Genomic DNA, 17,266 nt, shown 5'->3' on the forward strand with positions numbered 1-17,266 from the left:
TGAAGGTCCCATTTTCTGGCTTTTGGCAGAGTGCAAGCGTGCTGAAACTGTTCACATTACCTAGACTGTATTTGTCTGAAATGATAATACCATACCTATAGTCTGCTGCAGGCTCAAAAGCAGCCTAAGCCTCCTGGACCGTTTTATGCCTTTGCTTTTGTTACTACATCCTTGTAAGTCTTCAACAGTGAAATGAAATTACCCTATACAGAAGAAACACCATCCAGAAGAAACTTCAGGTGCTAGGGCCTGAATCTTCACTGAAACCAAAGGCAGGTATCTTACTGACGTGAAGAAAGGGGCTTTAATCTATCCTGGTTTGTTTACTAATGAAGGAGCGTGAAAGAGATGCATGTCCTTGTCTCTGAAGAGGAGGTGAAGGAACAGCTAGTGCAAGGAACACAAAATTCAGTTATGCCGAACTAACAGGTGGTTGTATCCCAGCTCGGAGACCGCAAGACAGAATCACCTAGGTTGGAAGAGACCTCCAAAATCACGTAGTCCAACCTCTGATGTAACACTAACCAGTCCTCCACTAAGCCGTATCCCTAAGCTCCACACCTAAACATCTTTTAAAGACCTCCAGGGATGGTGACTCGACCACTCCCCTGGGCAGCCCGTTCCAATGCCTAACGACCCTTTTGGTGAAGAAGTTCTTCCTAACATCCAGCCTACACCTCCCCTGGTGCAACTTTAGCCCATTCCCCCTCGTCCTATCACCAGGCACATGTGAGAACAGACCAACCCCCACCTCGCTACAGCCTCCTTTAAAGTATCTGTAGAGTGCGATAAGGTTGCCCCTGAGCCTCCTCTTCTCCAGACCGAACAATCCCAGCTCCCTCAGCTGCTCCTCATAAGACTTGTTCTCCAGATCCCTCACCAGCTTTGTTGCCCTTCCCTGGACTCACTGGAGCCCCTCAATATCCTTCTTGTAGCGAGGGGCCCAGAACTGAACATAGTACTTGGGGTGTGGCCTCACCAGAGACAAGTACAGGGGCACAATGGCTTCCTTAGTCCTGCTGGCCACGCCGTTTCTTGTACGAGCCAGGATGCTGTTGGCCATCTTGGCCACCTGAGCACATTGCTGGCTCGTATTCAGTTGACTAGCCACCAGTACTCCCAGGTCCTTCTCTGCCAGGCAGCATTCTAACCACTCAGATGGCTTTTCCAACCATCTTCAAACTTCCAGATCTAGAGGAACGCTTTGACTGCAGCCTAAAAGCCACATGCACGTAAGCTGCCGCAAGCCAGCCAACCTTCTTCCCATGACCTGCCAGGAAACAGCAATGTAGGCACGTAAACAAATTAAAGCCAAAACTTGCAGCCCAGTCCTTGACCTGAATAGTGAGTGAGGATCTGGAGCCTGGCATTTATGCGTGATAGCTTCTACGCAGCCGAAGTAAATACACCCCGGGTGCCCTAAGCTGGAGGACCATGATGGTGGGAATGATCAACTCCCAACCGACCCTGAACGTGTGCGGGATTTGCTGCTCCACCTGGATCTATACAGGTCCGTGGGACCGGGTGGGATTCATCCCAGGGTGCTTAAGGAGCTGGCTGATGCCATCGTGGGACCTCTCTCAATTATTTTTCAATGATCTTGTGAATCTGGAGAGGTCCCAGTGGACTGGAAGCTGGCAAATGTCGTACTAATTTTCAAGAAGGGCAAGAAAATAGACCGTGGCAACTACAGGCCTGTCAGTCTCACATCAGCGCCTGGTAAAATTCTGCAGAAGATGATCCTTGAAGTTCTTGAAGCGCACCTGGGGGACAAACCAGTCATTGGTCCCAGCCAACATGGGTTCATGAGGGGTAGGTCCTGCCTAACAAATCTGAATTCCTTTTATGATAAGATCACCCATCTAGTTGATCAAGGGAAACCAGCTGACGTGAACTTTTTGGACTTGAGCAAAGCTTTTGACATGGTTTCCCGTGGGATCCTACTGGACAAAATGTCCAGCATACAACTTAACAAACACATCATATGGTGGGTGAGCAATTGGCTGACAGGCAGGGCTCAAGGGCTTGTGGTAAATGGGGCCACATCAGTCTGGCACATGGTCACTAGTGGGGTCCCTCAAGGCTCCATTTTAGGGCCAGTCCTCTTCAATGTTTTTATAAACGATTTAGATGTAGGACTAGAAGGTGTTTTGAGCAAATTTGCTGATGGCACCAAACTTGGAGGAGTTGTAGACTCAGATGAGGGTGGAAAGGCCTTGCAGAGAGATCTGGGCAGATTGGAGAGCTGGGCGATCACCAACCGCATGAAGATTAACAAGAGCAAGTGCCAGGTCCTGCACCTGGGACGGGGCAACCCTGGCTATACGTACTGACTGGGTGACGAGATGCTGGAGAGCAGCCCCGCAGAGAGGGATCCGGGGGCGGTGGTTGACAGCAAGTTGAACATGAGCCAGCAGTGTGCCCTGGCAGCCAGGAGGGCCAACCATACCCTGGGGTGCATCAAGCACGGCATTGCTGGTCAATCGAGGGAAGTGATTGTCCCGCTCTACTCTGCGTTGGTGCGGCCTCACTTCGAGTACTGCATGAAGTTCTGGGCACCACAGTACAAGAAGGACATTAAACTGCTGGAGAGTGTCGAGAGGAGGGTGATGAAGATGGTGAAGGGCCTAGAGGGGAAGCCGTATGAGGAGCGGCTGAGGTCACTGGTCCTCTTCAGCCTGGGAAAGGGGAGACTGAGGGGGGACCTTATTGCAGCGTACAACTTCCTCACGTGGGGGAGTGCAGAGGCAGGTGCTGACCTATTCTCCGTAATCACCAGTGATAGGACCCATGGGAACGGTGTTAAGCTGAGGCAGGGAAGGTTTAGGCTGGACATCAGCAAGAGGTTCTTCACCGAGAGGAGAGTGGTTGCACACTGGAACAGGCTCCCCAGGGGCATAGTCACTGCACCAAGCCTGTCTGAATTTAAGAAGCGATTGGACTGTGCACTTAGTCACCTGGTCTAAACTTTTGGGTAGACCTGTGCGGTGCCAGGAGTTGGACTTGATGATCCTCATGGGTCCCTTCCAGCTCAGGATATTCTATGATTCTATAAATAGAGTAGTCAGAGGTCATGGGGCTAGATTTAGAAAAGTCCTGCATAAAGAAGGGATCTCAGAGAAGAAAATGTAAATAACATTAATAGCAAGAAAAGGAATTCTGATTGCTAAATTCTTTATCTGTAATGACTAGAGAGATGAAAATCTATGATGGCAAGTTTGCCTTTAAGGTCATTTTCTTTTTTATTCATTTCTTTTATTTATTTGTATTGATTTTTTTAACAGGCTCTGTACTAATTTTGCTCACAGAATGACTAACAGAAATATGACCCTTGTGCACCTTTTGTGCACAAAATTCATTAGGTCAACTGTAACCACTAAGCCCCTTGTCAGGTTATTTCTACTAAGTGATAAGGAGCAATAGACCTTAAAATTTTGAAGCCAGGTAGATGAGCTTATTCCACAAGGTCTCTTGGCTCCACCCTTGTTAAGTGAAACCTGCCAGGTGTGGATCATTTGACCTTTGCTATATAGGAAGCCTGAAGAGTTATGGGAGAATTGCCTCCCCAGGAGAGACTGAGGCTTGGGTAGCCTAGGGTGTTTTTCTCTCGTGGTGAATCGGGCTCAGTGTTCCCTACGAGGCTGCTTTTCCTTCATGTTTTCTGCCCTCTCTGTGAAATAGTTTTAGAGAATCTATGAGTTAGTTACGTTGGTGGTGCCTTCTTCAGAAAAACCCTGGTGGAACTATTTCACTGCGAAGCACTTTGGAAGTGACTCAAGCTCAGAAGACAGCAGGTAAGTGTTGCTGGGTTCTGCGGTTGTTACTGTTGAGGAGTGTGAGTACTAGCTTCACCTTGTCTGTTTACTGTGAAATTACTTAAGAGGATTCTAAGCTCCCTTCCAAGCACGGGAGGAAAAGAAGAAGAAAAAAAAAAAAAAGGCCTCAGAAGCCCAAGTACACACAGGTCAGCCTGACGTTGAAGAAGGTTCTTAAGTATTTGGAAGACTGAAAAATGGGCTGTGTGAAAAAGGTACCTTAATGTGAATGCGGATTTGCCCCGTGGCTGTCCTGGTTTCAGTTAGAACAGAATGAATTTTCTTCCTGGTAGCTGGTGGAATGCTGTGTTTTGGCTTAGGATGAGAAGAGTGCTGACAAAAAACAGATGTTTTAACTGTTGCAGAGCAGTGCTTATACCAAGCCAAGAACACCTCAGCCTTTTGCTCTGTCCTGCCAACAGGCAGGCTGGCAGGGGACAGACCCAGGACAGGTGACCCAAACTAGCCAAAGGGGTTTTCCATACCATCTGACGTCATGTTAAAAAATATATAGGGGTGGCTAGCCGGGGGAAGGGGGGCGGACTGCAAACGAGGACAGCGGTAAATAGAAACTGGTTGGGATGAATACTGGTGGAAAGATAGCTACTTTGACTAAGTGGAAATTGTGAGAATGCGCGGTTTGTCATAAAAGAAACACTGTTTCCACAATATGCAGGTCAAAAACAGTATGAAGAAAGTCTGTTATATTCCCTTCAGGCCTGGGTCTCAGCTGTGACTGCTTCCTGAACAGCTACAGCAACTTGAAGAAAATTGAACATGCCCTCAAGCTCTATGAAAAAGAGTCTCAGCTATCAGAGGTAACACGTGTTCTGTGCAAGAAAGACACTAGAGGCGGCACACTAGAGGCGGCACACTAGAGGCGGCACACTAGAGGCGGCACACTAGAGGCGGCACACTAGAGGCGGCACACTAGAGGCGGCACACTAGAGGCGGCACACTAGAGGCGGCACACTAGAGGCGGCACACTAGAGGCGGCACACTAGAGGCGGCACACTAGAGGCGGCACACTAGAGGCGGCACACTAGAGGCGGCACACTAGAGGCGGCACACTAGAGGCGGCACACTAGAGGCGGCACACTAGAGGCGGCACACTAGAGGCGGCACACTAGAGGCGGCACACTAGAGGCGGCACACTAGAGGCGGCACACTAGAGGCGGCACACTAGAGGCGGCACACTAGAGGCGGCACACTAGAGGCGGCACACTAGAGGCGGCACACTAGAGGCGGCACACTAGAGGCGGCACACTAGAGGCGGCACACTAGAGGCGGCACACTAGAGGCGGCACACTAGAGGCGGCACACTAGAGGCGGCACACTAGAGGCGGCACACTAGAGGCGGCACACTAGAGGCGGCACACTAGAGGCGGCACACTAGAGGCGGCACACTAGAGGCGGCACACTAGAGGCGGCACACTAGAGGCGGCACACTAGAGGCGGCACACTAGAGGCGGCACACTAGAGGCGGCACACTAGAGGCGGCACACTAGAGGCGGCACACTAGAGGCGGCACACTAGAGGCGGCACACTAGAGGCGGCACACTAGAGGCGGCACACTAGAGGCGGCACACTAGAGGCGGCACACTAGAGGCGGCACACTAGAGGCGGCACACTAGAGGCGGCACACTAGAGGCGGCACACTAGAGGCGGCACACTAGAGGCGGCACACTAGAGGCGGCACACTAGAGGCGGCACACTAGAGGCGGCACACTAGAGGCGGCACACTAGAGGCGGCACACTAGAGGCGGCACACTAGAGGCGGCACACTAGAGGCGGCACACTAGAGGCGGCACACTAGAGGCGGCACACTAGAGGCGGCACACTAGAGGCGGCACACTAGAGGCGGCACACTAGAGGCGGCACACTAGAGGCGGCACACTAGAGGCGGCACACTAGAGGCGGCACACTAGAGGCGGCACACTAGAGGCGGCACACTAGAGGCGGCACACTAGAGGCGGCACACTAGAGGCGGCACACTAGAGGCGGCACACTAGAGGCGGCACACTAGAGGCGGCACACTAGAGGCGGCACACTAGAGGCGGCACACTAGAGGCGGCACACTAGAGGCGGCACACTAGAGGCGGCACACTAGAGGCGGCACACTAGAGGCGGCACACTAGAGGCGGCACACTAGAGGCGGCACACTAGAGGCGGCACACTAGAGGCGGCACACTAGAGGCGGCACACTAGAGGCGGCACACTAGAGGCGGCACACTAGAGGCGGCACACTAGAGGCGGCACACTAGAGGCGGCACACTAGAGGCGGCACACTAGAGGCGGCACACTAGAGGCGGCACACTAGAGGCGGCACACTAGAGGCGGCACACTAGAGGCGGCACACTAGAGGCGGCACACTAGAGGCGGCACACTAGAGGCGGCACACTAGAGGCGGCACACTAGAGGCGGCACACTAGAGGCGGCACACTAGAGGCGGCACACTAGAGGCGGCACACTAGAGGCGGCACACTAGAGGCGGCACACTAGAGGCGGCACACTAGAGGCGGCACACTAGAGGCGGCACACTAGAGGCGGCACACTAGAGGCGGCACACTAGAGGCGGCACACTAGAGGCGGCACACTAGAGGCGGCACACTAGAGGCGGCACACTAGAGGCGGCACACTAGAGGCGGCACACTAGAGGCGGCACACTAGAGGCGGCACACTAGAGGCGGCACACTAGAGGCGGCACACTAGAGGCGGCACACTAGAGGCGGCACACTAGAGGCGGCACACTAGAGGCGGCACACTAGAGGCGGCACACTAGAGGCGGCACACTAGAGGCGGCACACTAGAGGCGGCACACTAGAGGCGGCACACTAGAGGCGGCACACTAGAGGCGGCACACTAGAGGCGGCACACTAGAGGCGGCACACTAGAGGCGGCACACTAGAGGCGGCACACTAGAGGCGGCACACTAGAGGCGGCACACTAGAGGCGGCACACTAGAGGCGGCACACTAGAGGCGGCACACTAGAGGCGGCACACTAGAGGCGGCACACTAGAGGCGGCACACTAGAGGCGGCACACTAGAGGCGGCACACTAGAGGCGGCACACTAGAGGCGGCACACTAGAGGCGGCACACTAGAGGCGGCACACTAGAGGCGGCACACTAGAGGCGGCACACTAGAGGCGGCACACTAGAGGCGGCACACTAGAGGCGGCACACTAGAGGCGGCACACTAGAGGCGGCACACTAGAGGCGGCACACTAGAGGCGGCACACTAGAGGCGGCACACTAGAGGCGGCACACTAGAGGCGGCACACTAGAGGCGGCACACTAGAGGCGGCACACTAGAGGCGGCACACTAGAGGCGGCACACTAGAGGCGGCACACTAGAGGCGGCACACTAGAGGCGGCACACTAGAGGCGGCACACTAGAGGCGGCACACTAGAGGCGGCACACTAGAGGCGGCACACTAGAGGCGGCACACTAGAGGCGGCACACTAGAGGCGGCACACTAGAGGCGGCACACTAGAGGCGGCACACTAGAGGCGGCACACTAGAGGCGGCACACTAGAGGCGGCACACTAGAGGCGGCACACTAGAGGCGGCACACTAGAGGCGGCACACTAGAGGCGGCACACTAGAGGCGGCACACTAGAGGCGGCACACTAGAGGCGGCACACTAGAGGCGGCACACTAGAGGCGGCACACTAGAGGCGGCACACTAGAGGCGGCACACTAGAGGCGGCACACTAGAGGCGGCACACTAGAGGCGGCACACTAGAGGCGGCACACTAGAGGCGGCACACTAGAGGCGGCACACTAGAGGCGGCACACTAGAGGCGGCACACTAGAGGCGGCACACTAGAGGCGGCACACTAGAGGCGGCACACTAGAGGCGGCACACTAGAGGCGGCACACTAGAGGCGGCACACTAGAGGCGGCACACTAGAGGCGGCACACTAGAGGCGGCACACTAGAGGCGGCACACTAGAGGCGGCACACTAGAGGCGGCACACTAGAGGCGGCACACTAGAGGCGGCACACTAGAGGCGGCACACTAGAGGCGGCACACTAGAGGCGGCACACTAGAGGCGGCACACTAGAGGCGGCACACTAGAGGCGGCACACTAGAGGCGGCACACTAGAGGCGGCACACTAGAGGCGGCACACTAGAGGCGGCACACTAGAGGCGGCACACTAGAGGCGGCACACTAGAGGCGGCACACTAGAGGCGGCACACTAGAGGCGGCACACTAGAGGCGGCACACTAGAGGCGGCACACTAGAGGCGGCACACTAGAGGCGGCACACTAGAGGCGGCACACTAGAGGCGGCACACTAGAGGCGGCACACTAGAGGCGGCACACTAGAGGCGGCACACTAGAGGCGGCACACTAGAGGCGGCACACTAGAGGCGGCACACTAGAGGCGGCACACTAGAGGCGGCACACTAGAGGCGGCACACTAGAGGCGGCACACTAGAGGCGGCACACTAGAGGCGGCACACTAGAGGCGGCACACTAGAGGCGGCACACTAGAGGCGGCACACTAGAGGCGGCACACTAGAGGCGGCACACTAGAGGCGGCACACTAGAGGCGGCACACTAGAGGCGGCACACTAGAGGCGGCACACTAGAGGCGGCACACTAGAGGCGGCACACTAGAGGCGGCACACTAGAGGCGGCACACTAGAGGCGGCACACTAGAGGCGGCACACTAGAGGCGGCACACTAGAGGCGGCACACTAGAGGCGGCACACTAGAGGCGGCACACTAGAGGCGGCACACTAGAGGCGGCACACTAGAGGCGGCACACTAGAGGCGGCACACTAGAGGCGGCACACTAGAGGCGGCACACTAGAGGCGGCACACTAGAGGCGGCACACTAGAGGCGGCACACTAGAGGCGGCACACTAGAGGCGGCACACTAGAGGCGGCACACTAGAGGCGGCACACTAGAGGCGGCACACTAGAGGCGGCACACTAGAGGCGGCACACTAGAGGCGGCACACTAGAGGCGGCACACTAGAGGCGGCACACTAGAGGCGGCACACTAGAGGCGGCACACTAGAGGCGGCACACTAGAGGCGGCACACTAGAGGCGGCACACTAGAGGCGGCACACTAGAGGCGGCACACTAGAGGCGGCACACTAGAGGCGGCACACTAGAGGCGGCACACTAGAGGCGGCACACTAGAGGCGGCACACTAGAGGCGGCACACTAGAGGCGGCACACTAGAGGCGGCACACTAGAGGCGGCACACTAGAGGCGGCACACTAGAGGCGGCACACTAGAGGCGGCACACTAGAGGCGGCACACTAGAGGCGGCACACTAGAGGCGGCACACTAGAGGCGGCACACTAGAGGCGGCACACTAGAGGCGGCACACTAGAGGCGGCACACTAGAGGCGGCACACTAGAGGCGGCACACTAGAGGCGGCACACTAGAGGCGGCACACTAGAGGCGGCACACTAGAGGCGGCACACTAGAGGCGGCACACTAGAGGCGGCACACTAGAGGCGGCACACTAGAGGCGGCACACTAGAGGCGGCACACTAGAGGCGGCACACTAGAGGCGGCACACTAGAGGCGGCACACTAGAGGCGGCACACTAGAGGCGGCACACTAGAGGCGGCACACTAGAGGCGGCACACTAGAGGCGGCACACTAGAGGCGGCACACTAGAGGCGGCACACTAGAGGCGGCACACTAGAGGCGGCACACTAGAGGCGGCACACTAGAGGCGGCACACTAGAGGCGGCACACTAGAGGCGGCACACTAGAGGCGGCACACTAGAGGCGGCACACTAGAGGCGGCACACTAGAGGCGGCACACTAGAGGCGGCACACTAGAGGCGGCACACTAGAGGCGGCACACTAGAGGCGGCACACTAGAGGCGGCACACTAGAGGCGGCACACTAGAGGCGGCACACTAGAGGCGGCACACTAGAGGCGGCACACTAGAGGCGGCACACTAGAGGCGGCACACTAGAGGCGGCACACTAGAGGCGGCACACTAGAGGCGGCACACTAGAGGCGGCACACTAGAGGCGGCACACTAGAGGCGGCACACTAGAGGCGGCACACTAGAGGCGGCACACTAGAGGCGGCACACTAGAGGCGGCACACTAGAGGCGGCACACTAGAGGCGGCACACTAGAGGCGGCACACTAGAGGCGGCACACTAGAGGCGGCACACTAGAGGCGGCACACTAGAGGCGGCACACTAGAGGCGGCACACTAGAGGCGGCACACTAGAGGCGGCACACTAGAGGCGGCACACTAGAGGCGGCACACTAGAGGCGGCACACTAGAGGCGGCACACTAGAGGCGGCACACTAGAGGCGGCACACTAGAGGCGGCACACTAGAGGCGGCACACTAGAGGCGGCACACTAGAGGCGGCACACTAGAGGCGGCACACTAGAGGCGGCACACTAGAGGCGGCACACTAGAGGCGGCACACTAGAGGCGGCACACTAGAGGCGGCACACTAGAGGCGGCACACTAGAGGCGGCACACTAGAGGCGGCACACTAGAGGCGGCACACTAGAGGCGGCACACTAGAGGCGGCACACTAGAGGCGGCACACTAGAGGCGGCACACTAGAGGCGGCACACTAGAGGCGGCACACTAGAGGCGGCACACTAGAGGCGGCACACTAGAGGCGGCACACTAGAGGCGGCACACTAGAGGCGGCACACTAGAGGCGGCACACTAGAGGCGGCACACTAGAGGCGGCACACTAGAGGCGGCACACTAGAGGCGGCACACTAGAGGCGGCACACTAGAGGCGGCACACTAGAGGCGGCACACTAGAGGCGGCACACTAGAGGCGGCACACTAGAGGCGGCACACTAGAGGCGGCACACTAGAGGCGGCACACTAGAGGCGGCACACTAGAGGCGGCACACTAGAGGCGGCACACTAGAGGCGGCACACTAGAGGCGGCACACTAGAGGCGGCACACTAGAGGCGGCACACTAGAGGCGGCACACTAGAGGCGGCACACTAGAGGCGGCACACTAGAGGCGGCACACTAGAGGCGGCACACTAGAGGCGGCACACTAGAGGCGGCACACTAGAGGCGGCACACTAGAGGCGGCACACTAGAGGCGGCACACTAGAGGCGGCACACTAGAGGCGGCACACTAGAGGCGGCACACTAGAGGCGGCACACTAGAGGCGGCACACTAGAGGCGGCACACTAGAGGCGGCACACTAGAGGCGGCACACTAGAGGCGGCACACTAGAGGCGGCACACTAGAGGCGGCACACTAGAGGCGGCACACTAGAGGCGGCACACTAGAGGCGGCACACTAGAGGCGGCACACTAGAGGCGGCACACTAGAGGCGGCACACTAGAGGCGGCACACTAGAGGCGGCACACTAGAGGCGGCACACTAGAGGCGGCACACTAGAGGCGGCACACTAGAGGCGGCACACTAGAGGCGGCACACTAGAGGCGGCACACTAGAGGCGGCACACTAGAGGCGGCACACTAGAGGCGGCACACTAGAGGCGGCACACTAGAGGCGGCACACTAGAGGCGGCACACTAGAGGCGGCACACTAGAGGCGGCACACTAGAGGCGGCACACTAGAGGCGGCACACTAGAGGCGGCACACTAGAGGCGGCACACTAGAGGCGGCACACTAGAGGCGGCACACTAGAGGCGGCACACTAGAGGCGGCACACTAGAGGCGGCACACTAGAGGCGGCACACTAGAGGCGGCACACTAGAGGCGGCACACTAGAGGCGGCACACTAGAGGCGGCACACTAGAGGCGGCACACTAGAGGCGGCACACTAGAGGCGGCACACTAGAGGCGGCACACTAGAGGCGGCACACTAGAGGCGGCACACTAGAGGCGGCACACTAGAGGCGGCACACTAGAGGCGGCACACTAGAGGCGGCACACTAGAGGCGGCACACTAGAGGCGGCACACTAGAGGCGGCACACTAGAGGCGGCACACTAGAGGCGGCACACTAGAGGCGGCACACTAGAGGCGGCACACTAGAGGCGGCACACTAGAGGCGGCACACTAGAGGCGGCACACTAGAGGCGGCACACTAGAGGCGGCACACTAGAGGCGGCACACTAGAGGCGGCACACTAGAGGCGGCACACTAGAGGCGGCACACTAGAGGCGGCACACTAGAGGCGGCACACTAGAGGCGGCACACTAGAGGCGGCACACTAGAGGCGGCACACTAGAGGCGGCACACTAGAGGCGGCACACTAGAGGCGGCACACTAGAGGCGGCACACTAGAGGCGGCACACTAGAGGCGGCACACTAGAGGCGGCACACTAGAGGCGGCACACTAGAGGCGGCACACTAGAGGCGGCACACTAGAGGCGGCACACTAGAGGCGGCACACTAGAGGCGGCACACTAGAGGCGGCACACTAGAGGCGGCACACTAGAGGCGGCACACTAGAGGCGGCACACTAGAGGCGGCACACTAGAGGCGGCACACTAGAGGCGGCACACTAGAGGCGGCACACTAGAGGCGGCACACTAGAGGCGGCACACTAGAGGCGGCACACTAGAGGCGGCACACTAGAGGCGGCACACTAGAGGCGGCACACTAGAGGCGGCACACTAGAGGCGGCACACTAGAGGCGGCACACTAGAGGCGGCACACTAGAGGCGGCACACTAGAGGCGGCACACTAGAGGCGGCACACTAGAGGCGGCACACTAGAGGCGGCACACTAGAGGCGGCACACTAGAGGCGGCACACTAGAGGCGGCACACTAGAGGCGGCACACTAGAGGCGGCACACTAGAGGCGGCACACTAGAGGCGGCACACTAGAGGCGGCACACTAGAGGCGGCACACTAGAGGCGGCACACTAGAGGCGGCACACTAGAGGCGGCACACTAGAGGCGGCACACTAGAGGCGGCACACTAGAGGCGGCACACTAGAGGCGGCACACTAGAGGCGGCACACTAGAGGCGGCACACTAGAGGCGGCACACTAGAGGCGGCACACTAGAGGCGGCACACTAGAGGCGGCACACTAGAGGCGGCACACTAGAGGCGGCACACTAGAGGCGGCACACTAGAGGCGGCACACTAGAGGCGGCACACTAGAGGCGGCACACTAGAGGCGGCACACTAGAGGCGGCACACTAGAGGCGGCACACTAGAGGCGGCACACTAGAGGCGGCACACTAGAGGCGGCACACTAGAGGCGGCACACTAGAGGCGGCACACTAGAGGCGGCACACTAGAGGCGGCACACTAGAGGCGGCACACTAGAGGCGGCACACTAGAGGCGGCACACTAGAGGCGGCACACTAGAGGCGGCACACTAGAGGCGGCACACTAGAGGCGGCACACTAGAGGCGGCACACTAGAGGCGGCACACTAGAGGCGGCACACTAGAGGCGGCACACTAGAGGCGGCACACTAGAGGCGGCACACTAGAGGCGGCACACTAGAGGCGGCACACTAGAGGCGGCACACTAGAGGCGGCACACTAGAGGCGGCACACTAGAGGCGGCACACTAGAGGCGGCACACTAGAGGCGGCACACTAGAGGCGGCACACTAGAGGCGGCACACTAGAGGCGGCACACTAGAGGCGGCACACTAGAGGCGGCACACTAGAGGCGGCACACTAGAGGCGGCACACTAGAGGCGGCACACTAGAGGCGGCACACTAGAGGCGGCACACTAGAGGCGGCACACTAGAGGCGGCACACTAGAGGCGGCACACTAGAGGCGGCACACTAGAGGCGGCACACTAGAGGCGGCACACTAGAGGCGGCACACTAGAGGCGGCACACTAGAGGCGGCACACTAGAGGCGGCACACTAGAGGCGGCACACTAGAGGCGGCACACTAGAGGCGGCACACTAGAGGCGGCACACTAGAGGCGGCACACTAGAGGCGGCACACTAGAGGCGGCACACTAGAGGCGGCACACTAGAGGCGGCACACTAGAGGCGGCACACTAGAGGCGGCACACTAGAGGCGGCACACTAGAGGCGGCACACTAGAGGCGGCACACTAGAGGCGGCACACTAGAGGCGGCACACTAGAGGCGGCACACTAGAGGCGGCACACTAGAGGCGGCACACTAGAGGCGGCACACTAGAGGCGGCACACTAGAGGCGGCACACTAGAGGCGGCACACTAGAGGCGGCACACTAGAGGCGGCACACTAGAGGCGGCACACTAGAGGCGGCACACTAGAGGCGGCACACTAGAGGCGGCACACTAGAGGCGGCACACTAGAGGCGGCACACTAGAGGCGGCACACTAGAGGCGGCACACTAGAGGCGGCACACTAGAGGCGGCACACTAGAGGCGGCACACTAGAGGCGGCACACTAGAGGCGGCACACTAGAGGCGGCACACTAGAGGCGGCACACTAGAGGCGGCACACTAGAGGCGGCACACTAGAGGCGGCACACTAGAGGCGGCACACTAGAGGCGGCACACTAGAGGCGGCACACTAGAGGCGGCACACTAGAGGCGGCACACTAGAGGCGGCACACTAGAGGCGGCACACTAGAGGCGGCACACTAGAGGCGGCACACTAGAGGCGGCACACTAGAGGCGGCACACTAGAGGCGGCACACTAGAGGCGGCACACTAGAGGCGGCACACTAGAGGCGGCACACTAGAGGCGGCACACTAGAGGCGGCACACTAGAGGCGGCACACTAGAGGCGGCACACTAGAGGCGGCACACTAGAGGCGGCACACTAGAGGCGGCACACTAGAGGCGGCACACTAGAGGCGGCACACTAGAGGCGGCACACTAGAGGCGGCACACTAGAGGCGGCACACTAGAGGCGGCACACTAGAGGCGGCACACTAGAGGCGGCACACTAGAGGCGGCACACTAGAGGCGGCACACTAGAGGCGGCACACTAGAGGCGGCACACTAGAGGCGGCACACTAGAGGCGGCACACTAGAGGCGGCACACTAGAGGCGGCACACTAGAGGCGGCACACTAGAGGCGGCACACTAGAGGCGGCACACTAGAGGCGGCACACTAGAGGCGGCACACTAGAGGCGGCACACTAGAGGCGGCACACTAGAGGCGGCACACTAGAGGCGGCACACTAGAGGCGGCACACTAGAGGCGGCACACTAGAGGCGGCACACTAGAGGCGGCACACTAGAGGCGGCACACTAGAGGCGGCACACTAGAGGCGGCACACTAGAGGCGGCACACTAGAGGCGGCACACTAGAGGCGGCACACTAGAGGCGGCACACTAGAGGCGGCACACTAGAGGCGGCACACTAGAGGCGGCACACTAGAGGCGGCACACTAGAGGCGGCACACTAGAGGCGGCACACTAGAGGCGGCACACTAGAGGCGGCACACTAGAGGCGGCACACTAGAGGCGGCACACTAGAGGCGGCACACTAGAGGCGGCACACTAGAGGCGGCACACTAGAGGCGGCACACTAGAGGCGGCACACTAGAGGCGGCACACTAGAGGCGGCACACTAGAGGCGGCACACTAGAGGCGGCACACTAGAGGCGGCACACTAGAGGCGGCACACTAGAGGCGGCACACTAGAGGCGGCACACTAGAGGCGGCACACTAGAGGCGGCACACTAGAGGCGGCACACTAGAGGCGGCACACTAGAGGCGGCACACTAGAGGCGGCACACTAGAGGCGGCACACTAGAGGCGGCACACTAGAGGCGGCACACTAGAGGCGGCACACTAGAGGCGGCACACTAGAGGCGGCACACTAGAGGCGGCACACTAGAGGCGGCACACTAGAGGCGGCACACTAGAGGCGGCACACTAGAGGCGGCACACTAGAGGCGGCACACTAGAGGCGGCACACTAGAGGCGGCACACTAGAGGCGGCACACTAGAGGCGGCACACTAGAGGCGGCACACTAGAGGCGGCACACTAGAGGCGGCACACTAGAGGCGGCACACTAGAGGCGGCACACTAGAGGCGGCACACATTGACTTTTCTCTGCTAAGTAAGTGTCTGAGAAAACATTTCCCTCTCTATTGATCTTCTTAGGGCTTCCCTAACCTCCTTGTTCCTTAGGCTGTAGATCCTGGGGTTCAGCATGGGTAAGACCAGAGTGTAAATTACAGCAATTATTTTGTCTGTGTCTGGTGAGTAGCTGGAGCTAGGCCGTAAATAAGCGAAAAGGAGGGAACCGTAAAATATGCCAACAGCCATAAGGTGGGAGGTGCAGGTAGAGAAGGCTTTGTGGCTGCTCTCTGTGGCATGAAACTGAAGGATGGTGCCAAGGATGCAGGCACAGGAGATGATGATGATCAGGAAGGTGCTGGTTTGTATAAAGCCACACATGGTGAAGAGGAGGATCTCATTGACGTTTGTTTTGGAGCAGGAGAGCTCCAGCAGTGGGGGAATGTCACAGGAAAAAGGGGTTGATGGTGTTGGAGCCACAGAACGACAGGGTGAACACAAAGCTCGTGTGGACCAGTGAGGTCAGAACCCCACTGAGATAAGCCCCAGCTACCATGAAGGCGCAGGCCTGGTGGGACATGGTAATGGTGTAGAGAAGAGGATGACATATGGCCATGTAGTGGTCATAGGCCATCACAGCCAAAATGAGTCACTCAGCATCAGCAAGGGCAGCGAAGAGAAACATCTGTGTTGCACAACCAAAGAAAGAAATGGTCTTCCACTGTGCTAACAGATTCAACAGTATCTTGGGAGCAATAGCAGATGAATAGCTGAGGTCTAAGAAAGATAAATTGCTTAGGAAATAGTACATGGGGCTATGAAGACAGGCATTGAGCCAGACGAGCACAATGATGCCAGCGTTGCCCGCCAGCGTGGTGATATAGATGAGCAGGAAGAGCCCAAACAAAGGTAATTCCACCTCCAAGCGGTCAATGAAACCCAAGAGAATGAACTCGGTCACTGCAGTGTAGTTTTCTTCAGGCATTTCCTTCCTTCACATCTGCCCTTTTGGTAAGCGTTGTCCAAGGGATCATTGGTTGGTCCTAACGCTTGAGCCATAATCAAGCAGGGTTCGTCCCTGTCTGCTCAAGAGACTTAAAGGTAGCACAATTATTTTACACACAATATCAAAAGGAGAAAGTGGTGATGTAAAGCATACTCAGACGTAAAACCTGAGGAGGACATTGAAAGAGAAATTAGGAAACAATTCCATGAGAAGTTCTTCCTCTTATAGCAGATAGATTCAATGACATGTGCATGACATAGACATTCTTAGATGGGTATTTTGAAATACTTAAAGCCAAAATAGTATATCAATGAGTGTTTTATATGTTGCATTGCTAAAAAAAAAAAAAAAAAAAAAAAAAAACAAAACAACAAACATTACTTCCTACATGAAATAAGCATTAGATATTTGGGTGAGTGAAGCATAGGGTTCAGGCACAATTTAGGGTTAGTAATGTTCGTTTTTGCTTTCCTGTTGAATATTGTTCCTCATATTTTCTTTCTTTCTAAATGCTTAACGTAACTATGAGATTTGGGGGATGGAGC

General features: G+C 58.0%; 1 protein-coding gene across 1 annotated transcript; it reads right to left on the reverse strand.

Moving 5' to 3' along the window:
- Nucleotides 1-15,751: 15,751 nt before the first annotated feature.
- LOC309878800 (olfactory receptor 5AS1-like) lies at nucleotides 15,752-16,700 on the reverse strand (the record flags this gene model as incomplete). The annotated part of the gene is given in 3 exon segments (XM_082761745.1): nucleotides 15,752-16,165; nucleotides 16,167-16,364; nucleotides 16,368-16,700. Coding segments are annotated over 3 exon segments (945 nt in total).
- Nucleotides 16,701-17,266: the final 566 nt, after the last annotated feature.

This window comes from Aythya marila, assembly GCF_965140915.1.
Source record: "Aythya marila genome assembly, chromosome: 5".
Lineage (NCBI taxonomy): Eukaryota > Metazoa > Chordata > Aves > Anseriformes > Anatidae > Aythya > Aythya marila.